Source organism: Etheostoma cragini, chromosome 13, assembly GCF_013103735.1.
Source record: "Etheostoma cragini isolate CJK2018 chromosome 13, CSU_Ecrag_1.0, whole genome shotgun sequence".
NCBI classification, from domain to species: Eukaryota; Metazoa; Chordata; class Actinopteri; order Perciformes; family Percidae; genus Etheostoma; species Etheostoma cragini.
This window is the reverse complement of record NC_048419.1, coordinates 14,870,116-14,896,420: the sequence shown is the minus strand read 5'-3', so window position 1 is coordinate 14,896,420 and position 26,305 is coordinate 14,870,116. Positions and strand designations below refer to the sequence as shown.

The 26,305-nt window shown below is 41.5% G+C and overlaps 1 protein-coding gene across 3 annotated transcripts; it reads left to right on the top strand.

The window, feature by feature from the left end:
* The first annotated feature begins 274 nt into the window (after positions 1-274).
* On the top strand, positions 275-26,305 carry stard13a (StAR-related lipid transfer (START) domain containing 13a). Of its 3 annotated transcripts, none has more exons than XM_034889943.1 (14): positions 275-767; positions 13,502-13,573; positions 14,678-14,759; positions 16,491-16,554; positions 17,368-18,689; positions 19,242-19,412; positions 19,801-19,960; positions 20,566-20,764; positions 21,135-21,348; positions 21,728-21,842; positions 23,293-23,544; positions 23,722-23,939; positions 24,326-24,502; positions 24,591-26,305. In XM_034889943.1, the coding sequence occupies exons 1-14, from the start codon at positions 644-646 to the stop codon at positions 24,706-24,708; spliced, it is 3,288 nt and encodes a 1,095-aa protein (XP_034745834.1). In that variant the 5' UTR covers positions 275-643; the 3' UTR covers positions 24,709-26,305. The 3 variants fall into 3 exon arrangements, with proteins under 3 accessions (XP_034745834.1, XP_034745833.1, XP_034745835.1); XM_034889942.1 differs by lacking the exon at positions 275-767 and adding an exon at positions 5,148-5,816; XM_034889944.1 differs by lacking the exon at positions 275-767 and adding an exon at positions 10,641-11,701.

Below are 26,305 nucleotides of genomic sequence, written 5' to 3'. Positions count from 1 at the left end.
AACAGTTGGTAGTGCAGACTGTAGTTTGGGTTTTGCACATGTGGCTTCAGTTGTGCCCAGTGTCTTTTAGCAATCGAAAAAAAACTGTAAGTCAGTCACTACCGTAGCCCAACACTGACCAGAGATGCTAAAGAAAGCTTTTCCTGGCAACACAACTCATCAGTTGCATGTGTGTGTGTCTGTGTGTGTGTGTGAGGGAGTGTGTGTGAGAGAGAGAGAGAGAGAGAGAGAATGTCTTACACATGGGGAGGGGAAATTGCCTCTCACATCTGGTTCGCCATGTCAGAAGTCCAGACTCACATGCAGAAGTTACATTGAAACATTGCTGCCCTCTCAAGATGACTCAAACAGGACGCTGAGGAGGGTGTAAAATTCTAGTTTAATTCAAACAGTAGGCTATATCTTACTGGGTCAAACCGTGCGAGTAGGACTTCATCTGACTCCGCTAGTGCAGGAAGGTGACGCAACGCGAGCCTCATACCAGGTGAAGCGGTGACGACCATTGCGGCTAGACGCAGTAGCCGGTGCGCACTGTCCCAGTCGGCCGGGGCTGTTCACAGTGGAATAACGGGAGAGTTAAGGAATAACGGGTAATGACGGAGCGCTGGTTTTAGTCAGGGAGAATGCGTCCGGCTGCACCGCAATGACAGCCCAGCGAAGATCTGCCAAGCTACAGCTGCGGCGGTCGATCAGCGAGCAGCTGCGGGACTCCACGTCCAAGGCTTGGGATCTGCTGTGGAGGAATGTCCGGGAGAGACGACTGGCAGGTCAGAGAGCCAAAAACCAATGGAGGCGAAACTTGTTTTTAATAGCTAATATGCGGAATACTACAGTTCTAATACAAATTCTGACTGACACAAGTCTGTCTCATAGATCAGGCTAAATAAAAGCAGCCTGAACCGTGTACTGCGACCTTAAGGCACCCCGTAGTGTTTAAATATTAAACAGACACATCATGGTCTGGAAATTGATATCTGACTACATGGATGTGCTATATTTGTCTTATGCTTGTCACTGTTGGAGATCATAATGTTCACGCCTTTTTTCAGTAGCCTACCGCTAGAAGGGATTTAAAACAACTTCGCAGAATGATATGCTATGGATATTGAAGAAAAAGTTTATCTCAATCTATATGTTGCATGTTGCCTCTGTGTTATATTATGCCTGTAGCGTCACGCGCAGCGCGCTCCTGATATTTTGGGAAGGTCATTGTCAAATTTAGTGCTGAAAACAGCGCAGGCATGTGCTGTCGACAAGAGTCCAGCCGGGGCATCAGATGCCGTTTGCTCAGCATTTGATCTTCTAATCTAGAGGATGGTCTATTTAGCTTATCGCAGTTTTGAAAGAGCGAGGGGGTTTAATATTTTGGATTAGGCATGTCACACATGTGCATGTAGTCAAATATTCTATGTAGGCGCCAATGCACCAAGTTCAGAGTCAGTCAGTTTGCTTTATATACAGTGGCTTAGTTGCGCAGACATCTCTCTCTCTCTCTCTCTCTCTCTCTCTCTCTCTCTCTCTCTCTCTCTCTCTCTCTCTCAACTGTGCGTCAGAGAGGGAGGAGAAGGTGAGGAGAGAGCTGCATCTGTCTCCTCGGTTTAATGTAATTACCAAAATGTCTGCCTCTTATGGAGTAAGAACACTATCAAAAAGATGTATGCGTAACTTAAGCAAATGAAAAGATAAACATTCCCACATTCACGACGCTACAAACCGCCACAGGCCACGATCAGTTCGATTCACTGTGGCTGTCAAGTGCATAGCAGAGATGAGTCAAATCCAAATGTGTGACCAGTAAAGGGCCAGTTAGGCATTGTTAAAGATCATTTTCCCTATTGCATGGTGGGTGACCGAATGTTGCTTTATTGAGGCTTTGTACACAATTAATAAGAGAGGAATGTAAGTCAAATGGAGCATCAGATAGCACCTGCTGCCTCAGTAATCCTATTTCTCCTAATTTCTCACCCCTTCAACCTGTCCCCCAGCCAGAGCACCAAAAACCCTGCCCCTCCTCCACCACCCCTCCCTCACCCCACTGCTTAACCCATCAGCTCACAAGTCACACAGTTCACATTCTGTCTCGGTCACATTTTGAGATGAGGGAACCTTAAAATGTGCACATCTGGCCTCACCGTTATGCTGGTATTCAGAAGAGCATTTTCTACTCTATGAAATATCAAGAGCCATGACATATTGTAAAAAATTAGTCCACATTAGGAGTTGGTCAGATGTTTTAAATTTGAAACTGTATTTGTCTGGAAATTATACATGTGGGCGATGAATACAAAGAATTTACTCCCTGAAGCTTAACGTTAACAAAAATGATCATTTAGAAACACAGTAGTAATAACGACATAAGGACAAGCGCACATATAGCAATATTAATTGTCAGATACAGTCTCATAATGCAGCATTATTCAATTTTAGCAAGACAAAAATACATTTACAACTGTGATCCTAACTAGCTGGTGCATTAATGAACCATTGGACAGATGAGTGACCTGAAGTGACTGTTGAAGTAAATTCTGGTTGTGTTTATGTTTCCATTCAATCATCTGTGTGTGACTGTGTAAACAGAGAGCACACAGCACCTGGATTTAGACGTTTTTAAGTTAGCAGTGGGGGTCGGGTCTCCCTTAGCATGTGGGATTTGTGGTTCTTTGTAGCTTTGGTGTGTGTTGGTGTATGTGTGTTATTTGGGGTGGGGGGTTGTTAGAAAACCTAGATGCAGATACAGTGCAGGAATTTATGCAAATCCAAACCATTAACCTGAATCATCTTTTTCCAAATAGTCATTATTCTCACTATGTAGTCGCTGTACTGGAAATACTCAGCTAACTGTGAGTAAAAATGATTGTGTAGGTATATTATGTTGTATGCTTCTTGCTGAACAATGTGAATTTCTCATTAGTGGCCTTGAATGAATTGAGAAATAAATTAAAGATAAATTCAGCAGCCTATTGGTGTGCTTTCATAGACAATTTCCAGGCTGTATCCACCAACTGAGATTTCAAAGCCATTAGCAACATGTCAAATAGCTTCATTTTTTTTCATTTCCCTCAAGGATCTTGTTTACCTGTGTTAACAAGCAATAGCACCTGGTGCCTCAATATGCTAGATGCAGCTTCACGTGTTTTCTATGGAATAAGAAAAAGTACACATATTAGTTTAGTTTGTCACACAGTAGATATCTCTGTTGAGCCCATGTCAGGAATGGGGTCCCTTGTCTGTATTTAAATGTATAGGTTAAAAATTAAAGGGGACCAGGCTTTGAAAGTCCTAGCCCTAAAGCCTGGGAATACCCTGACTGTGGATCTCAGAATGGTTACATTAGTGTCATCCCTCAGATCACTTAAAAACTCCCGAAAGGGCTTTTTTTTTAACACGACCAGCAGCCTATTCCTATTTATACTAGTTTTTTTAAAATAGCCATTTTTTTCCCTTCAGCTTGTATCTCCTAGATTGTTAACAAAAACATTTTTAGTACAAGCATTCACCCAAGGGCATCACATTGTAGACTTACAATAAATGTTATTGCCATTTCTATTTTCTTTATAAATATATCTTCAATTATATTTAGACCAAAACACATTCTTCAAGTGCTATGAATGAGAGGCTGACAAAGAGAACTTGTATTCGGGATGTGGGTCATATTTGATATCATGTATTAGAGGCAAAAGTTTGCGTTATGATAATAGTATGAGAGGCTATTGTATTTTATTTTCTTCACATTGTCCAGCTGTTTGTTGTTGTGCCCCCACTCAACGCATATTTGATTAATCTTTACCGTCACAGAACTGAACATAATTTTTCAGTCTCCTCTTCATTTTGCCTGTTTAGTTTATGTTCCATCTTGGCCAGCTGTAACTGAGACAGAGAGGTGGATATTTTATTACTGGACGCTTACTACAGCCCTACCCTGTGCCAATCCATTTACACACATCTTTTTAGCTCACTATTGCGTTACTCTGTCTGCCTGATGTTCCCTGCATCAGTTGGAAAGTGTCTGCACAGTGTATTTGCCAGTGTATCTTGACTGACATGAGAAGTAATTAAAAAGTAAATGAATCCATCTCAGATTACCTCAAGAGGGCAGTCTCATCAAATTGAATCACAGATTTTTTATATTACAACTTCAGACTATTCACTTTTTTTAGTTTATGACCTGCAGACTAAAAAACACTGCTGTAATACCACTCCTTTGTGAGATTAGGTGTGTGATTAGGTGTGTGTGTCTGTGTGTGTGTGTGTGTGTGTGTGTGTGTGTGTGTGTGTGCTGACCTGACCTGACCTGAAATTGAATTTGCTATGACCTTCTTTTCATGTGCACCCCCCTCCTACACATCCTGCCTACCTCCCTAAAATAAATTAAAATGACCCCCTATATCCTCCAAACCTGGAAAATCACTATTCTGCCAACTAGGTCCTTTAGTGCATTACATACATTTATCCTCCAACTTGGTTTCTTTATGGCATCATTCAGTCACACATTTTAGACATTAACATTGCTTACTATAACTACACAACAGATTTGTGTTATTGAATGTATTGCTAAAGAGGGAATGTGGGTGTTGTGTATGTCCGGGATCATTTATGTTAAATTACATGTGGTATGAACGTCACGGTGTGGATTTAGAAAACTTTTCGCAGTTGCGTTAAAATCCTACTCAACTTTAGTAACAATAGATTTGCTCCTACATACATTCCTCAGCATCTCACACACCCACACATTCTCTATTGTTCTGCCCTTTCCCATGTTACATTAACATATGGTCTTTGGGATAGTGCTATTTTCCAGGCCTTTCCCCACTCTGATCACATCTCCAATCTCAGATTTTTGCTTCTCTCTCCCTCTCTCTCTCTATCACTCACCCACCCCCACACACACACACACACACACACACACACACACACACACACACACACACACACACACACACACACACACACACACACACACACACACACACACAAATTACCAAATTGTTTCTTTGGAACCGTGTCAGGAAGCAGTGCAGTGTTCCCTAGGCTCTGGTGCAATTGGCTGCTGGTCATGTGACCAAAAGAAAAGACCTTATAGAAGCAAGAGTTTGGGAGTCTTACTCCCACCTCAGCTGTGGAGTTAGCATTTGTTTGTGTGTGTGTTTTTCATCACACAGGTAGTGTGATGAAGTTTATGTGTTTGTTCGAGTGTGGTTAGTTGAAGGGAGGAGGCAGGCGGATGTGGAGCTGTTTTGGCTTCCAGCAAGGGCATGTCAGAAGCAGGAATTCAGGAGTGCTCACACAACAACTCATCACGGTGAGAGAGAGAGAAAGACTTACAGGTTTGTGAGGATTGTATTATGATATGGAGGCTGTGGACAGCAGTATGGCCATTATGGAAGATGTGGCAGTGACTATGGACAATGTGGCACACAGAGCAAATTCTGCAGGGAATGAAGTGACAACAAACAACGGTCTGAAGCGTGAGGGTGATGCAACCGTATTAGAAGCTGCCAAAGACGAGGATGTGAGGGACGAAGCAGAAAGCGATGACACTGCTTGTGCTGAGGACAGCACGGACTGTGCTGATGCTACAGACACTAGGAGTAGGAAAATTGATGACATCATGGATGACATTGATCAGAGTGTCAAGGGCAGCAGTAATGACCGCGTGAGTGACAGCGACAGCGCCAATGAGGAAACCTGTCTAGAGGCTATGACACCTGACGGGCAGGACTACTACCTGAGGCTGGGCGAGACCCCTCAACGGCGCTCTGCCTTGCGCCTCTCACGCATTATTGCCCGCAAACAGCTGCTACGGAGGCTGGAACAAGGTAGAACTAAAGAGAGTGATAGCAAAGTTTTAATGTGTCCTTCAGCGGGATTTAGATATGTGACTGGTTTTACAATGTCTTTTTACCTGATAAGTTGGATGTTCTTTGTGAACGTCTCAACTTTTTTTTTACATTCCTTGTATTTTTATCCTCCAGATTTGCTGTTTTTTTTCCAAAGGGAGGTGTAACTTTGTGCAGATTCACACTATGTAAATTCTGATAAAGAAAGTGTGTTGGTTTTAAGGCTAAAAAGGTTATTTTCATGTAGCTTCTGGCTTCCTCTTTGGGGGATTTTTCAACATTACACCTCTTCTTTAGAGGTTTATGCAACACCAAAAAGGAAAAGACCCAACTTTTAGGAGTAGTCCATCTATCTTCTGTTTCATCACACATTTCAAATATGCTTTTATTGGCAAGAACTTACACATTACAGATTGGCTGTACTCGCAAACGTTCTGGTTTTAATCACTCGAACATATGGAGCCGCCTCTCCTCCAAAGATGTCTTTCATAAATCTGAAAGAAGTCATAACAAACCCTGAAGGACTGTAGTGTTATTGTTTTTGTCTATGTCCTCCCGACTAAACTTGTATTCCATGGCTACTTCCCCAACTTCCTGTCACATGATTCATGTTTCCCAAAGAGTGAAAAGAACATCCTACTGTTAAGAAAGGTACTTTGGGCTATTCTTGTGTTTTCTCAGTTCATTGTAGAAGATGAGTTATTCTCCTGAGGTTTCCAGATTTGTAAACTTAAAGATCAGATAGGGTTAGTTTTGTTTTCAGCTGTGATTTACTATTGCACATAACTCGTTCTCATGAGGGAGCAGAAACTTGTCGTGTCTTGTGTTGAGTTGGGTGTTTTTACCCGCTGCCAACAAATGTGTCTGTGCGAGCCAAATCTTGTATGAAGCATCTAAAAATCAGATATGGGTGAAGGAGAGAGAGAGAGAGAGAGAGAGAGAGAGAGAGAGAGATGCCAGCTGTGGCAGGTGAGGAATGTAGATGGAGAAGCAAGGTTATGCCTGTACTGGTTTTGGATGATGGTATGACTCATTTAATTCTTTCTCTCTCTCTCTCTCTTTCTCTCTCTCTCTCTCTCTCTGCAGATAACATAAATAAATGGAAACTGACAATAAGTGGCACAACATAAACTACAGCATGCAAACACCAACTTAGGAAGCAAAATCATTACACAACTTATCTGATTACAACTTTGTCACAATTTAGTGATTTACTCCCCTCTTTCTCTGTCTCTCCCCAGTTGCAATCCATGTCATTGCATCTGACTTAATTATAAAAGAACTCAGTGACATAACCAAATCTACATCTGAAACTGAAACAATAGTTTGATTCATATCTTAAAGTACATTTAAAGTACATTTAGCTTTACATATGCACATGGCCTATATACAGATGGGTGATTGAAAAGGGAAAACAATCAACAAATGACAATGTTACCTGCTCTGCAGCTAATGGACAAAATGTGGGACTATATGTACTAACTATAGTGGAACATTAAGCAGCTAAAAAGACAGATATTTCACACAGTTTGTGGAGACCAAAAGCAGAGCTAAAAGAAGAGAGACCATCAGACTCATCTTCATCAGGTGGCCATAAACATGACTCCAAATGAATGATGTTGATCTGTGTCTGATCGATGTGTAAATAGACAACTGCTAACCAGTTTGCAACTTAAAAGGTGTTAATATATCAGTGTTCTCTTGATCTCTTCTCCGCTCACACCTAGTTTCCACTTTTTTGCTACAAAAAAAATCTGTTGCTGCATGGTTAAAGGAAAAAACAACAAAAAAGCTGTGTCCCAAATCTATGCTAAATAATAATAGGGAATAATAAGAATAATAATACATTTTTTTAAGAGCACCTTTCATTGACAAATCAATACCAAAGTGCTAGATTTCATGCAGGTTTTCAGAATGTAGTCTCTTCAAGCTGGAAAAGTGGCAAAAACTCAATACACAATATGCATTCTAAAAACACAACAACCTGAGTGTGCTCTGATGGACACTGTTCTCCCACAAAGGAAATTCACACATACTCATACTCATCAAAGCATTCAGTGACCCTGTGTTCCCTTTGCATCTGCATTTGTTATGTTTCTCCTGTCATGTATTCAGGATTTCCTTTAAATTGTCACCAGTCTGTATTTTCTAGAGCAATTCAGCAACAAAGATAAGTGTATCTGTCAGTAAAAGTTAATACTCACCACGTTACTCTGCCAAACCACAAGGCTTTACTGAGGACTAAACTATTTCAGTTCAGCCAGCTAAGCGTAAATGCTCTAACACTTAATGGCAAAATAAAGAACAAGCAGAACACACAAACATCATATCACCATAGCTTGAGCCATTTAATTATTTTCAGAAATGTAAATGCATGCCGTGATACATTGCTTTAACACCCTCTGCTGGAAAAAAAGTGGCATACCCAAATACTCAACTTGATCACCTTCAGTCTCATTCTATCTCATCCTAATAACATAGTCTATTAACACTACCCAAACCAACTCACAGCAGCCCTCCCAGTTCTGTCATATTTTTATATCCAGGGCTGTGTAACCTCAATGAGTGCTGCACAAGAGGCGCTGCGCCTGAACCTGCACTCATTTCATGCCAGTGTTGATGCTGTTTCATAGTACATTCCTGTGCTCAACATCATTGCAGATGAGCCACGCTGGACGAGGCAGACATATTTCTCCTTCCCGTCCCTCCCTTCCTTCCTCCATCCCTCCTTCTCTCCTATCACTCCTCCTCTGCCTTCTTCATTATTTTTTTTCCCTTTGTGACCTTTAAACATGAAGGACTAAGTGCTTTAGCTTATGTGGGAATATGGCTGCTTTCCAGGCTCCTTGTGTGTGTGTGTGTGTGTGTGTGTTTGTATGTGTGTGTGTGTGTGAGTGTGTAGTCTTGTAGAAGAACTTTAACTGCTCAATTCACGCCCGTACGGCCTTAACAAACTAAAAGTGATCTCGTCTTTGGCCCTTATCAGTGTGGTTATCTTCTCTAGTTATCAAAAGACTGACTGACTGAACGTATATAAATTTAAGCATCATTTAAAGATAACTTTTTAAAATAAACACTCGCTACTTCTACTCTCTGTTGAAAAAATTATCCCATTTAGATTCTCTCTGACATGTTCAGTCCAGGAACTTCCTGTTGCTGTTCTTAGCTCACATGCCGCTCTGGACGCCTGGGAAATTCAATGCAGGAAATTATGTCACGCAGGGCGCTTCAGGGTCCTTGAGACCCAGCACAAGGAAGACATAATACTGAGAAAAGGCGGTCAGGGAGTCAAGGTTACTGGCATTAAAAGGGAGGAAATTAAATGTAGAGTAAAGAAAAGGCAAAGGCACACTTTCAGAGAATAAGGCTGTGAGGACATTGGGGTACTTGTGTTATGTGTATTGTGTTACATAGCTTGCGTCCTTGTTATGTAAGGAACTACCTTACAGCCTCTTTGTCCCAAACATGGAGGCCCACATTCACACGCCCACACACACACACACTCATACACATACCATCTGTCCACCTTCCCTGCTGTTGTTTTAGTTGCTTGCTGCCTGTTGTCATATATTCTCCACAGAAGGAATGCAGTGCATGGAATAGACTGAAGGCAAAGCACGGTAGGCAGCTTGGATTAGCTCCGTCCGACTGAGTGCATTTGTGTGTTTTTTGCCCACTAATAACACGTTTGTGTTCTAATTAATCTCTTGATTAAATTCTGCACATTTGAATAGCAGTGCTTTGTTCCCATGCTGACAGGAGCTGTACCACTTGGCATATTTGTGCAGAAACACAAAAAGGCATTGCCAACACACACAAACACTGTGATGGAGCATGCTGTTTTGTGTTTAAAAAAACTTTATTTTTAACTATTGATTACTTTTAATGCAACACTATACAAGTCAGTGTATTGGTGGTAAATTGGTTATTAAGGATGTACAAGTATCCCTCATTAATTCATCTATAGGAACTAATTCAAGTGTTTCAATTGTTGTAGCACAGTAAGAAGCAAACAGCCAGAGCTTAACATGTGTGTGGATCTACAGAGGCATTCACTTGTTTTATAGTCCTTAAAGGTGCTCTGAGCGATGTTGGGTGATGTTACTTCTTGTTGACGTTTGAAGTATTTTCAAACAAATCAAGACTAGCTTGCCCCTCCCTCCTCCTCATCCCGTCCCCCTAGACACTGGGCTGTCTACGGAGACAGTGTCTTTTTACAGAGTGTTCAGGGGACAGGCTGCTCCCGGATAGTGAGGAGATGTTTGCTGTATGTCATAACAAATGTTGTAGCCTAAAACATGCTTGCCATTGCTTTGAGCACCTTTAAAGATCAATTAAGATCATTGGAGAATATTATGTGTTTGTCTTAATTATTTTGCTAAACAGTTTGGAGAAATGGACAATTGTTTTGAAAACTTGTCAACAAGTTCATATTAAAAGTAGATGCCTGAAATATTAGTTTCATATTTTAAAAAGCTAAAGCTCAGTAATTTCCTACAACACTTTTTGGGAAAAGATTACTCCAACAAGAGTAAATAGTGCATTGCTGACTATTTTCAAGATTTGAGGAACTCATGCGTATTTATCCATTGTATGTCGACTCAAAATAAGCTACAGTGCTCATTTTCTTTGTAATGCCAACCTTTGTGGCTCAGGGGAATAAACCGAAATGATCAGGCATTGGATACACAGACAACACTTGTTAGTAGGAACTTGGTCTTTTTGTAGAATAGAGAGTCACCAGATTTATCCTTTAACTTCATCGTTAGAAGCTCTTCATCTGCATCTCTGCATTCTAGTTTCTCTAAGAAGTGTCTCTATTCTTTTCAATCCTACATTCAGTAAATAAGCAGCTAGTGTGGTGTGTCTTCCTCCATGTGGCTTTCCCAGAGGGTCTGTCCATCTCAGCTGCCCCCCTCCCACCCCAGCTGTCTGCCTGTCTCATCCTTTTTGTATTATTTGACTCACTGGACAACATCTGGACTGTGCTAAATGTCTGTGCTGGTGTATGTAATGCATGTGTGTGCGTATACACTGCATTCTCCCACACATTATTCTTGTCTGCAGTTTTGTACAATGAAGCAAAAGAAAGAGGCTGAGGTCAGAGTCTCCTCGCTGGGCTGCCAGTAGGTTTTAGATGACATTTGAAGTTAGTGTCCACCAGTCGTCCGTCTGTGAGCTCGGGGGCTGGCTGATGCGAACGCCAGCTGAAATTAGTCATTTCCTCCATGGACATGATGGGGTAACAGCAGCTCTGGTGATGACAACGAAGATGTGGAGTTGGTGTCCTCGACCAGATTATTGTGGGAGTAAAGAGAAAGAAAAGATGAAGAGGTTTCAGTGAAAGTAGCAGAAGGGACATGTAGATGCAAGAAAGGATTTTTCTTTAGAGAAAGATCCTGAGGGGATGAGACGAGGTTAAGAGTAAGAAAGGTGCAGAAAGAGTACAGAGAGAAAATGTAAGGAAAGGGAATAAAGACATAAAGATAAAGGAACATAAGTGAAGAGAAAATTACATTTGTGAAAGATGTAAAAAGAAACTTACACAAGATTGAACAAGAGGGAAAGATCAAGTAACCAAAACAAAAGTGAGGTAAAGAGTCTAGTGCAGCAGAAGCCAGAGAGAGCTGTAAAAATAGAGAGATATTGTATGTGGATCCCAACTAAGCTGAAAGTGCAAGAGAGGCGGTTAAGGAGAAAATTAGAGGGAAGAGGAAACCTGCATGGGGCAGGCTGGAAGAGGGAGGGAGAGTTGTAAACACAAGAGTTGGAAAAGCAGCAAGGACAAAAGTACAGAAGCGTTGCCACTGAGCAAAGGAGAAAGAAATAGAAGCATGTCATCACCCTCATCATGAGGGCTTCAAGTAAGTTCTCAGTTCTATCACCCTACAGGCTGTCTCTGGCGTTTCTCTGTCTCTCCAGTCTATTTTCAGAGTGGTACAAGATTTTTTATTTCATGACCTGCACTCATGTTGCTTCATATGCGATTTAGAAAGAGAGGAGTTATGCTGAGAATGCCAGGAGAGGAATGTAATTGCTGGATTGCGGTGAAAGGATAATTTCCTCAGACCGTTCTCATCTCTGATGGTGAAGAAGGAGGCTTTTTTTGCCCTACTGAACTTTGTCCCCTGTGTTTCTGCGGTGTCTCTCCCGTTTACTGCCAGCACCTCTGAAAGAGGTCTGAATGAGTCAAGTGAGTGTAGGAGTTGGCTTTTGAAAATGGTTTGAGATAAGTGCAGCGACTGCAGAATGCAGACTGATGCAGAAATAATGTTGCTGTTGTTTTTTTTCAATGAGTGGCATTGAAAAACAAATCCACTTTTTGTGGATATTTATACTATTTTGAACTTAAAACTTGTCTTATTTAGTCTTGTAATCCATCCCTTTTAAAATATAATTTACGTAATGTGTTTGATCTTTCTTTGAGTTTTTAGAAGATGTCCTCCTACAAACCTTAAGCTTCCCACTCTCTCTCTTTGCCAGTGTGTTTTACCTATTGGTGTGTGTATTTTTAGCTGTAAATGTTTTTATGCGTATGCATGTGTCTGTGTGTATATTATATCTTTTACATTGCCGTATTTTTAACGGGAAAAAAAGAAGATAACTTGTGATTGCTGGGACCAAGATCATTCAAATGTCTTTGTCAGCACAAAGCTCTGCAGAGGGGATTTAAACAGTGTCTGCTCATAAAGAGAACACACACACACACACACACACATACACACACACACACAACAGTGCAGCTCTGCAAGTTTAGCAGTGTGAGCAATACATACGCTGGCGGAAAAAAGTTGTAAAGCAAATGCCTGTAAAAGTCTTGTGGTGCTGGCGGCAGCACCTAATGGGGTGTGGTGCCATGTAAGGTCTGCTAAATATATGCATTAACGGCTATCATTTGTTTTATCTAAGTGGATATCACTAGTACAGGATGTATAATGTTAAATTGTGTAAATTGTTTCCTCTGTCCCTCACTGGCTCACTTTCAATTTTTCGAATCTCATCATTCCAGTGAATTCCCAGAGGAAAATGGTATTCTCTGAGATGTTCCTCCAGCGTATGCTAAAAATTCAGGGATAGTGACAAATACAATGTTAAGCTCTTTTTTTTGTGTCTTTGAATCGATCTTTGTTTATTTTTAGAGAGCAATTAATTAACAATGCATATCAAGTTGGCCGTAAAAGATATCAGTCCATTGAAATTCAGAGGCAATTACATTAATGTGGGGGCTTTCCTCCGAACGTTGTGACACTTCAGTTTTGATATTACTGGGTAGTAGGATTGGGCGGTAACAGGGTAATACGGTATACCATGGGGTCTTAAAAATAGCAACGGTATTAGCTTAAATACCACAATTAAAAAAAATGCAATGCACTTATACACGAGAAAAGCATTAAATATTAAATATAATTTATTTAATGACAAAAAATGCTTATGTGTGGTTGTCGTCACTTGAGAGTGCACTGCGTTAACTGGTCTCAAAGGAGAACACGACTTCTGCAGTTTGGCAGTGTTTCAGTATTAGTGTTTGGTATTCAGTTTCTGAACGGTGTACACAAAAGTCACTGTTTGGTGACTCTTCAGGGTAGAACCATAAATGCCCAAAAATCAATATAATCAATGTGTGGATGTGTGTACTCAACATGTCTGCTTTTTTTGCTTTACAGAGATTGAGGCTAAGGAGGCTTGTGATTGGCTTAGAGCAGCAGGATTTCCACAGTACGCCCAGCTCTATGAAGGTAACACACACACACACACACACACACACACACACACACACACACACAGACAGACACACTAGCCAAGTCCAGCATTTACCCAGCTGTGTTGTTTCACACAAATATTTGCCCCTTCAAATCTTTCCTTTTGTTCAATCCTGCTTCTGGTCGTTTTTTTTTGCATCCCTCTTTTTTTCTGCCATCCCTCCATCTCTGTATCCCTGTCTTCTGGGCCACTGCATTCTATTTTCAGGCTTTAGTTCCTGTCCAGAGGGAGGGGTCATGGGAAAGGCCTCGTTATCACTGCTGGGACTCTCACAGCTTCTCTTTTCTCTTCCACCTTTCTCCAGCCTGCATTTTCTTACTATTTCTTTCTTTCTTTCTTTCAGTCTGTCTTTTCTTTCTCACTTTTCATTCAGTCTTCTTCCCTCTTTACTTCCTTCCGTCTTGAGATCTTTCCACCTCTCTGGAAAGCCTACAGGCGGTCATTCATGTGATGATCATCAGGTCTCATATAGTTGAGGGACAAACAGGAAATGGCCTCAGTAATCTAAGAAGTAGCTCTTAAAATGCAGCACACACACACACACACACACACACACACACACACACACACACACACACACACCCGCACACTCACACACACACCCCCGCACACACACACACACACACACACACACACACACACACACACACACACACACACACACACACACACACACACACACACACACACACACACACACACACACACACACACACACACACACACATTCAGAGACAGAGACTTCTGTGAGCTTCAGTAATGTGGGGTTATGGATGCCGGCCTCGGAGACTCTGCGGCTTCTCCCGGGCACACATGATGCCTGCAGTCTGCCACCACACACAGAGAATTACTCAAATATAAGACTTGAGTTATTTTTGCATTGGCTTTTGTAGATTTAAACCTAATTTGGGGTTTAAAAATGTGTGTGTGCAAGATTATGTAAACTTATTGCAGATGACAGGTGTTAACAGCAGTTGTGCCATGCTTTACAGACTTTATTAACGGTTAACTAGCAGAGACTGCTGTCTCCTGTCACTCATTAACTAACAAAACTCAATCTCTCTGACTTTCTCTAACAGATTCCCAGTTTCCAATTGACATTTCCTCAGTAAAAAAGGACCACGACTTTTTGGACCGGGATCTGGTGGAGCCGCTATGTCGGTAAGAGCACTTGCACAAACACACATGTTCATACAACCACATGCAAACCTCCCTTTCTTGTGTGCACATTTAACATCAGTAAAATCCCAAGTTTCTTTTCTCGTCCCCCTGGTTCTATATTTGTCCCTGCAGCCTGGTGCTCATAGCTAACCATTAGATGTCTGACACCGACAACTAATGAACTCCCCATCCCCTGTCTGCCACTTAGACACCCCAAGCTTTGATCTGGTCACCTCACCGCCCCTCAGCCAAGCTCTGATCTCCCATTCAAAGTGCAGAGACCCTCAGGGGGCAAGACGGGGGGGGGGGGCAAAGGGGTGTAGGGGCAATGGGGAAAGAGTTAGGGGATACCAGTATATTCTCCCCAGATGGCTTTGAATGTGTGTTTTAATTCCCTCTTCCCACCTCTATGATCTTTTTGTTTCAAATCTCCAATTCCTTTCTTCTCATTGAAGTTTCCTCCAGCTTGCACCAGCGTACCCCTTATTTTTCTCTCTTCTCCATTCACCCCTGCCTCTGCATTGTCTATAGTAGAAGAGGGTGTGGTAATTATAGCGTCAGTGATTCCTAAAAGCTATGTTGTGAGAGAATACGCATTAGACTCCCTGATAACCTCCTCAGGAGCTGTAAGACACTTTTTCCAGAGCTGTTTAAATTTTAGATTATACTGCTTTATGCTTGCAAGACTACATAGTATATGGAGCATACAATTCTAAATCTGTATGGATATATTCAACCGGGAAGAATTGTTTGTATCATCTGACAGTAGAAATTCAGGGTGTGGAGACTACAGTGGCTCCCTCTGTATATTTTCTAACTTGAATGTTTACTGTCAGCAAGATAGACAGTTTATATGACAGCTTGCTGTTTCCTATTGGTATATTTTATGGTGTATACGTAGCAACAAACTACCCGTTGTCTGCCAGTTTGTATGAAAGAAATAAATAGTAAACAAAACAGAATTTCTCTGTCTGGTATTAGAGGCTGAAATATTTCAAATGACAAAGGTCACAAGCCCCAAAACATGTTTTTAATGGTCCATTCATGAAAGCCACTAACACAGACACCACCCTCCTAACCAGTTGCTGTTCACATCCCCTGAGGTGCCGGAGTGGGTGGGAGGATGGGTGAGACTGCACAGAGACTTATTGGTAAAGATGTTGCCCCTAGCGTTTCAGAACATGGAATGGATTAAGGGAGGAGGTAGGGAAGTGAAAGGGAGGAGCCGGCTGTGTTTCGGGGGAGATGCCTTTGTTGAGAGTGAGGATCAGCCGAGAGATACCAGTGAAGCAGAGGTAAAATAGAAAAAGGCAGTGTGGGAGAGAGGAATAGAGAGAACGTAATGAGAAGAATACTGTCAGAAAACATCAGAAAGAAAGGGAGATAGTGGTAGTGAGAACTGAGAGATAAGAGAGTGAAAGTGAGAGTGTTACAATCAGAAGGAAACAAACACACAACTGTCTTGTTTCGTACTGTATGTACAAAAATGTAGGAGCACACTGATGTGACATTAACTGGGTTTTATTCGCTAAAATCTGGAGCAACATTTAAAACATGTCTCGGCTCATTGTTTACTCTAATGACAGTTGGCCAACAGAAAATCTAACATGAGTAATGTTTTAAACTTAAATCATGTATGATATTTGATGTGAATATTACAACACCGTCAGACAGAACATATCCAACCTACCAGCTCTAGCGCGTTTACCTTACTTTGTTTTTATGTTGCAGACGTCTAAATACTCTGAACAAGTGTGCCTCCATGAAACTGGATGTCAGCCACCCTAAGAAGAAAGTAAGACATTTTATTTTTACTGCAAGATATTCGGTGCACATATTTCTGACTCACATAAAAGGCCACTCCACCGCCGGCCTTACCAGTGCAGTCTTTACAATAAAGTTCATAATTTGTTTGTTACTTGTAATACAATCTGTGTTTAGCTGGTCAGTGATTTGTCTGGACATCGGAAAATGTAATGCCACGTTCTTCAAAGGGGATTAATGTTGATGTTCACACTTAACTCTTGTGTTTTTGCATTTGGTCTAGATGATTTAAGGTTGGTGAGAATTCTACCAGGCAATCTGAATAGATGAAAAGAGTAATTGACTTCATGGCAAATGTTTCCCCCACATATTGAGCTTTAATGATATTTATAAAATGCAGCTTCAGTGTCTACTAGTGCTCATGTCAAGTGCTGATGATGAAGGGTAGCTCTCCAAATCTGTCCAATAAAAGTGATCACTCCATGTGACACAGTTTAGTAGTAAATTCAAAATGAACTAGAAGTAAAATAAAAAAAGATTTTTCTTTGGTCTACACCCGTAGGAACTAAGTTTATATGTGTAGCCATAAAAGGGTTCTTTGTGGACTTGTGCAGACATGAAAGGGGAAAGAGAGGGAAAATGAGAAAACATGCAGCAAAGGGCTGCAGGTCACAGTCAAACCCGGTCCCGCTGTGTCGAGGAGTAAACCTCTAAATATTGGCACTCGCTCTACCAACTAAGTTATCTAGGCGCCCACAACAGGGAATCTTAATCCTACAGTAACTCTTATTTAGGGCTTTGTGTTGCAATTTGACCCTGTAATACCTCCTTCACCGTTCCATAGGGTGATGACTCTGATGAAGATGACCCTTTGGCTATCAGTAAAAGGTGGACCTTTGAGTGGAGCAGCCGACGTTGGTCTCGCCTGCAAGACTTCCTGTTGGACAGCACCAGTGAAAGCAGCCCGACAGGTCAGGGGGAGGGTTTGCTGCACAGCACAGTGAGCAGTGAGAGTGTGCTGACAGACCTGAGCGAGCAAGAGATCACAGAAATCTCCTCGCTGCACAGTGAGGACTCCGCCTCCGCCATGCCTGATTCTATGTCTATGGCATCACTCTCTGCTTCCTACCAACCACCCAGGGATCTTCCACACTACAACTCCCTGCCAATCAAGAGCAGCAGGCATGGGCAAGGAGGGCGGAGTAAAGCCAAAGAGTTTTTGCGTCGCATGGAAGTAATGCGCACGTGGGGGCCGTCCACAATGCGGAAAAGCTCAAATCGCAGGCCACCACTGGTCATCAGTGGGCCAGTGTTACAGGGCGAGGAGCCTCATGCACTGCAGATGCTCCAGTGTACACCCATCAGCCAACTAGAACACACCCCTAAACACAGCCACCAAACTGATGGGGATTCTTCCTCTGTCTCCCTTACCAATGATTGTAAGCCACAGACCACGGTGAGTGTGAGCCCCACCAGCGAGACAGTGGCCTCCAGTGTGAAGCAGCCTGTGCGTACAAAACGCCGCACTGCCAGCAAGAGAAGCAGCATGTATTTAGAGGATATGGACCTGCCTTCCCAAGGAAAGAGGACTGAAGGACAAAGCCAGTTTGGCAGAAACCAGTTTCACTCATATGAAAACCTCCTTGTTCACATCCCCAAGGACCATAAACCAGGCACCTTTCCAAAAGCTCTATCCATAGAGAGCCTGGCGCCTTCCCCTGGTGACAGAAACAATGGCCCCCAGACAAGAGCCCAAACTTCTCCACTCACCAATGGCCTGTGTGAGCCCTGGTCTGGTAAACCTTTGTCCAAGCCCCCATGTCCTGGAGCTCCACGGGGCAGCAGGGTAAGTGTTTACGATAACGTCCCGGGCTCCCACCTTTATGCCAGCACGGGAGACCTGCTGGACTTAGAGAAAGAGGACAATTTGTTCCCTCATCTAGATGACATCATTCAGCACGTCAGCGGTTTGCAGCAAATAGTGGACCACTGGAGCCGCAGTGTGCTGCCTGAGGATGAGACAGGGGAGGGAGAGGAGGAAGGGGAGGGCAGGACCACGCCCAGTGAAGGCGAAAGAGATGGGGTCTCCTTGAACGACACTGATTCTACAGGAACCAGTCGGGAGAGGCGGGACTCTGGAGTGGGGGCCTCACTGACAAGACCACGGTGAGAAGCTGTTAAGGCATTCTAACTCTCCAAATTAACTAAAACTAAGTACAACAAGGCAAGAAACAAGTAGCCAGACAGTCAGCCAACAGTTTAGCCTTATCATTTAGACCAATTTATTTGGAGGAAAAACAAAAAGTGAGGGTACCCAAAAAATTTCAGTAGTACTAATCCTTCATTGTACAGGAAAACTGTGGTGCAGTAGGTCAAAGGTGAACCAGGAAGTTGTTCTACACATTATAATGGATGTTAAAGACAAGCAGTTTGGGGTAATCATTTTACTGTTCGCCTTTTTTCTCCCCAAAACCAATCTGGCTCACCTGGAGTTTGGTTTTTAAACAAAAAGTATGATTGTGGAATTTTCTTCATGGCAATCTTTCCACATTCCTACATCTAAGAAATTATTGTTTTTGAGTACAATGGTATCATTACAGATAGGGAAAATGGCCAAAAACAATGATAATAAGAACTATTTTGTAATTATGCTTTATTAATTGATTTTTACATTGACTGTGTATCACATTTTTAACTGGTATTTTCTCCCCATCCTAGTCTACGTTGGCCCAGTTTCAGAACATCTGATCACCTGAACCAGCCGGCATCTTCACTGCAGATCGGTAGCCAATCAGCGGGCCAGCTCAGCTTGCTGCAGAAGTTCTCTTTGCTCCGCCTCACTGCCATCATGGAGAAGTACTCAATGTCAAATAAGAATGGCTGGACATGGTGGGTATCTGATCTGTATGTGTGTGACAGTTTTTGCAATGGCCTCTGTTATTATTTCTGCTTCCTTTAACTTCATTATGTCAAAACTGAAACAGCAGGGCCATATGCACCAACACTTTTACACAAAACCTTAACCTCTACAATCTACTAGACTGATACTGGCTGTTAAATGGGCTTGTGCATGATTAAACACCACCAGCCAACAGTCGCCATGACCTGCAAACTCAAGCACATCCTTGTGTTGTTAACGATCACTCTTGTTTGTTTTTATTATCCCTGAGAGGGAAATTGACTTGACCAGCATATGCATGAAGAGTACGATAATGAAAGCAGAGGCCACTCTTTCTCCCACACACGTCCCTAATGGTTTTCTGTCTATCGCTCCCAGGTCTGTGCCCAAGTTTATGAAGCGCATGAAGGTTCCAGACTACAAAGAGAAGAGTGTGTTTGGTGTCCCCCTCATCATCCATGTCCAGCGCTGTGGTTTTCCGCTCCCTCTGTGTTTACAGCAGGCCCTCAGACACCTCAGAACACACTGTCTGGACCAGGTTAGAAAAGGAAAACAGCACATAGAGTCTTCATTTCTTCTGACCATAGTGCTAATCAGTGGTGCATTGCCACTCAAATACCCTTCATGTTTTTACATGTTTTGAATTATGGTTATTCTACTTCACAACATTTTAGAGGAAATTGAATTGAATTGCACATTTTACTCTACCATATTTATCTGCAGCTCACTTTACATTCAATAAAACAAAATAAAATAAAGTTTTTTTATGCATTAAACCAGTAGGTTTTAACATTTTTGGCTTATGACCCCTCACAAAAAAGTTGGTGCTTTCAAATATGAGGCAGCCGGCATAAAGCAAATAACTGCCTCGTTTCTTTTCCATCTTTCCCAGTTTTTGCCTCTTTTTATTCGCCCACCTCTCCTGCTGTACCTGTGCTTATTCATGCACCTATGTGTCTTCTTTTTCTTCCTTTTTTCTGTCATGTTTACATACCTTTTGTTTATTCGTAAACCAAAATTGTAAAGTGTCTTTTGAGTGTTTAGAAAAGCGCTATAAAAAAACAAATGTATTATTATTTTTAGCATTATTATTATTATCTTCTTCATTGGCTTTGTCTGACTCTTCTTTCCTTCCTGTCTCAGGTGGGACTGTTTCGCAAATCTGGCGTGAAGTCTCGTATTCAGGCTCTGAGGCAGCAGTGTGAGCTGTCCCCCGACTGTGTGAGCTACGAGGATCAGTCAGCTTATGATGTGGCTGACATGGTCAAACAGTTCTTCAGAGACTTGCCAGAACCTCTGCTAACAAGCAAGATGGGGGAAACCTTCCTGCATATTTACCAGTGTAAGTTGCCTCAGAGCTATGAATGCTGTAACACCTGTAGTCATCTGCTTCAGAGGATGTTAATGTAAAGGGTATGTAGTTGTTTAGCTGGCCATAGTGAGAATGTAGTCAGCAAACCGTGTCATATGTTTCAAATGATCACAAATCTTATTGTAATGAAATGTATCATTGGAAAATTCTGGACATCATTAGTTAAATCTTAAAGACTGTGTTTGATATAAAAAGTAAATTTTTAGTCCCTTACTTTATGTATGATTTATGTGTATGAAATGTGCACTAAAAGACTACATCAAAGATTGGATGTTGGGAGCTGTGACTTATTCTTTCATCCATCATTTCTCCTCACATCCTTTTTTTCTTTTTTCATTAGATGTCCCAAAGGAGCAGAGGTTGCAGGCCGTCAGAGCGGCCATTTTGCTGTTGCCAGATGAAAACAGGGAGGTCCTCCAGACATTGCTCAGCTTCCTGCGTGATGTCACTTCCTTGGTGGAGGAGAACCAGATGACGCCAATGAACCTGGCTGTTTGTCTGGGACCTTCACTTTTCCACCTCAGCATACAGAAGAACGAGACGCTGTCACCAAGGTGCATTCACAAACTGATGAACAATCTGATGCTTACTTAGAAAAAATTGTCATGACCCGCTACACCAACCTGCAAGGACTGGGTTAATGAAGCATGGTATGGATTCATTTGGTCAAAAATAGCTTTGGCCGAGCAAAATAATTTACAACATGGGGTCTAAGAAAAGCTTATATCCTGTTAATATGGTTTTAGATTCTGTTTAGATTCAATTTTATGCCACATTATTTATGTTACAGCTTGCATAAAGGCTTTACATATGTATAAGAACTCCATATAATAGAAATTGCTTTTACCTCAATAAGTTAATTCTTCTGTTCCTATTTGTAAATGCTCAGATAATTTATGTTCTGCATATTCTGTATAATTTCTATTTCTCAAGATCAATCCAGAGGAAATACACCACAGGCCGTCCCGATCAGAAAGACCTGAGTGAAAACCTGGCAGCCACCCAGGGCCTGGCACACATGATCACTGAGTGCCAACACCTCTTTCAGGTTGAGATTTATGATATTATATATATTTTTTTGAATGTCATGCGTAGCTGCAGAAAGCATCAGGACACTAGCAGAGATTACGCATCAACAGTATGAGTTAATGTAAGAAGCCAAGCAAGCATCAGGACATGTTCAAGCAGACACAGGACACCAGTCAGCTATGCAAAGCAGTAGCAAACTGTAATAAAAATAAGAAATTTGACACAGGGCAAGACATCAAACATGTTAGCAACAGATCTACAGTGACAATATAAAATTACCTGGGCATTAAAAATTTTCACTCTGATTTCTTAAGAGCCCGGCCTTGAGACTTTATGTGAAATTTTGGTAGGAGGTTCAGTTTCTTATTTCATTTGGTAGTGTGTTGCAAATATTGGAAGCTCTAACTGAAAAGAATGATTGACTAAAAGAACTGGACCTGTAATGAGTTACACAGTCCCCACTCAGAGCTGACATAGTGGTTCTATTTTTACAATTTTTTTGCTTAATAAAAATGCTGAGTGGTGGTAGAGCTTTGCCATTCAAGATCTTGAACATTAGGCACATGTTATTGTATTTGTTTAGATTTTGCCAACTAAGGATGGCAGATTTGATAAGGATTTTACAGTGTTTTCTGTCTAACACTTTAAGGGCCTGTTTATATACAAAGAGAACAGGCTTGAGAGTTGGCATCTTCATTAGCTTGCATCCAGCTTGGCATGCAATATAGTAGATGAGGGATGATCATTGAATTTAGATACACTTTTGCTGCTGTGCTTGTTAAGCAGCTTCTTACATGCCTAAAATATGCTAAATTGTGTTTAGTTATTTGTAGTACTTTTTTTACTTGTTTTTTGAAAGACAAGGTGGAGTCAAGGAAGATACCGAGATATTTAACTTGAGAAACAACTTGAATATTCTCACCTTTAAGACTTTATGATCACATTCAGATGCTGAGTGTGTCCTTGTAAAAACATGTAGACATTTTTTTTTCCACTTAGACACAGATGAGAATGTTCAAGCCATGTAGTAACATTTACCATTGCTGCGTTTAGTTTAGAAGCTGCTTCTTTTTTAGTTTTTGCATATAATTGCATGCATATTATAGTATCATCTGCATATATATGAACTTCAAATCTTGTACAAATTGATGGCAAGTCATTTACATATAAGCTAAACAGGAGATGTCCTAAGATGGAACCCTGGGGCACACCCATCTCATAAAAGGTGATGTTTCACTACCCACCCTTACACATTGACCCCTATCTACCTATTTTTCAACACATGAAAGTGTTGCAGTTTAAAGGTTTTTAAAGGATAATGGCAGGACAGGCAAGGACATTTGGTATCAATCAAATTGCAGTATATTGTATTTGTCTAGGTCTATTTTCTGCTTCAGACATGGTAGTACTTAGGCCTGAGCTAATGTTGTGCGATGTGATGTGATGCACATCCTCTGGCTTTTTCCCAGATCCCAGAGGAGATGGTGACCCAGTCACGTAACTCCTACATGGAGGCTGAGTTGATGGTGCCCCCGTTGGAAGAACTGTGCAAGGCTCACCAGGAGGAAGTGGATGAGGATGAGGAAGAGGAGGATGAGGCAGTATCCTATCATGCACACCTAGAAAGGCTGGTTCAGAACCTGCTGGAAGAGGCCAAAGATAAGAGCAAAGGCTGGGTTTCTCGCTCAAATACTGACAATACAGAACTGTCGTCAAAAAAGGTATGTGGTTATTGAATTTCTGGATTATCATGAAATTTTGAGAGGGGCATGTAAGAAAGAAAGAAAGAAAGAAAGAAAGAAAGAAATGGAATATAAGCACATTAATAAATGTATTTGACATGATTACACTAATGTATAATGTGTAAATCAAACACTCATGATGTATTTGCGTGTAAGGTGGGAGATGGTAACCCTCTGAGGCGGTGGCGAGTGTGTGTTGAGGTGTCAGCAACTCCTACTGAAGTGCTGCAGCGTCTGCTGAGAGAGCGCCCTCTGTGGCAGACTGAAGTACAGCAGGAGAAGGTTCTGGAGACGCTGGATAAACAGACAGACTTGTACCAGTACTCTTGCGGCAACATGGCACCTCAACCCAGCTGTGACTATGTGGTACTAAGGTCAGGATTAATTAATTTAAAATATTGGCAAGCCTTTATCTGATTTGGAATTTAGTTATCTATATTCCAACTGATGGACAAAGCACAACATGTACTTGTATTTATAACAATGCAGCCTTCTTAAATATTCCCCAAATTTCATAGACATTTCTAAAATATCATGTTTAATAGAGCTGGAACAATTGGTCGATTAGTACAACGAAAGAACTGAATTGGCAGCTATTAACACCAAACCTGATTGATCCAGGTTCTCGTATATGAGAATTTGCTGCTTTTTTGGCTTGAAATATAGTAAATTGAATTTCGCTAAACAATATCTCACATTCCCAAATTAAATGCCGACTGAACTCACTACTTTTCTCTTCTTTGTCTCACCACCCCCTCAGGTCCTGGCGGACAGACCTGTGTAAAGGCTCTTGTGCGCTGGTGTGTTTGTCCATCGAACATGATGAGAGCCCACGCATGGGAGCAGTGAGGGGGGTGGTGTTGGAGTCACAGTACCTCCTCGAACCTTGTGATACTGGAAAGACCAGGCTCACCCATATCTCCAGAGTCGATCTCAGGTTTGGGCAGAATTCAAGAGCTTTCATATTAAAGCTTTAAATAAATATTGTAATCATTAATATGCATTATTTTATATTGTTGTCACAGGGGAAGATCTCCAGAATGGTACAACAAAGCATTTGGTCACCTATGTGTTAATGAAGCCCAGAGGATCCGCTCCTCTTTTCACTCGCCAGATCAGACAACTACTGAGTCCAAAAACTAAACCCCACTTTTATCTTGGGTCACACTGCCAGAGCAGCTGGGCCTGAGAATCCGTGATCCAGGAGAGGAATCATCCAGGCAGCGAACTTTAGTGTCTTTTCATGCTGCTGAGCCACACTGAACTTTACTGTGCCATACTGTACTGAGTATTTACTGAGTCATTTACACACAGAAAAGGAATTTTTATATTACAGCAATTATATTAGTTCTGCAGAACAACATACTTATTTATCTCATACCTTATGATTTTCAGGGCCATTTTTTGCCCCACGGAGCAAATGTTAGTCTGCAATTTCAAATATTAAAAGAGCTTCTTTAATTTATCTGAATAGCCATTCAGCCATAGCCGTTTTTATATAATTGGCTAGTAACCATGTGCATTATTGGGGGGATGAGGTTGTGCAGACAGTGTTGGTATTTATTGCTCTGGGTAATTTTTCCAAATCCTCGTCTATTTATCCAATATCTTGCAAAAGAAATGACCTTATAACACACTATAAGGCGTGTGCATGAGATGGTTGCAGTCTCTAACACCTTAATCTGATATACTGTAGCTTTAACGGATTTCATAATATGTAAAATATTTACATCTTACGCCTGTAATAGCCACAATTCTTTATTATTGTGTCCATCTATAAACCATGCTGTGAACGTATCACTTACATGGGCACATTTATAAAATGCACTTGATTAAGATCAAGACTTCCACAAATAAAGATGCATAAATCGCAGGCCCCCCCAAAAATCCGGAATGACCAGGACCAGTACAATATGGCTAAATGTTGCATTACATTGTGAAAATGCACTAGTTCAGGAAAAGCAAGCACATGACGGATCTGGATCTGGATCTGGGCCATAAATGTGCTGTTACGGTTACATTGTGTTGGACATCACTGTTGATTTAGTTCTGTCACTATTTTCAGTGTTAGTCGTATCTAAATATTATTTTAACGTTATTATTGTCATTATAGCAATGTTTATTGTATCACTTTTTGCTGTCATGTTATGCAATGTCTAAGACATGTGACCATTTCACTGCTTCTGGGAAGCATGTTTGAAGTTGTGTGCGGGGGTGTGTACATGGATGGATGTGCCTGTGTATCTGCTTTCTAGGTATACATACAGCCTTTATTGTAAATAAATATGACGTTATCTGTGTCAGCAGATCAAACATCATAGCTTTTCAAGGTCTTCCTATCATATTGATAAGCTAGAATGTGAACCTTCTACACGCCATCCTACTAATGCAACAGCAGACTAATGCTTGCTCTGCCATGGCATTGCCTGGGCTTTTTTTGTTTCGGCTGTAGGCGTTGCTATGGTGTTGCTATGATACGATATCTCTACAGTGCCACCAAATCCTGCGTGAATGCTGTCAGCTGGTGTCGCATGTGTGTGTATGTGTAAATAAGTGTGTATGGGAGAAACAAAATGACAAAGATTGAGTGAGTGACATTGACGTGAGCCCTCGGCTGTGTAGGGAGGGGCTCCAAACCTATCTAAGTAGCTAAAACCAGAGTGATTTATGCTTGGTCATTTCTGACAAAGTGACTGAAAAAAACAACCAATGTTTCCAAACGAGAGAATAAAAAATTCAA

What these genes read in the sequence shown, in the direction of transcription:
- stard13a (XM_034889942.1), top strand. Translation starts at nt 5,348, where the DNA reads ATGGAGGCTGTGGACAGCAGTATGGCCATTATGGAAGATGTGGCAGTG. An exon ending in GTACGCCCAGCTCTATGAAG is followed by an intron (nt 13,574 to 14,677) that starts GTAACACACACA and finishes TTTCTCTAACAG; the next exon opens with ATTCCCAGTTTCCAATTGAC. An exon ending in AGTGCCAACACCTCTTTCAG is followed by an intron (nt 21,843 to 23,292) that starts GTTGAGATTTAT and finishes GCTTTTTCCCAG; the next exon opens with ATCCCAGAGGAGATGGTGAC.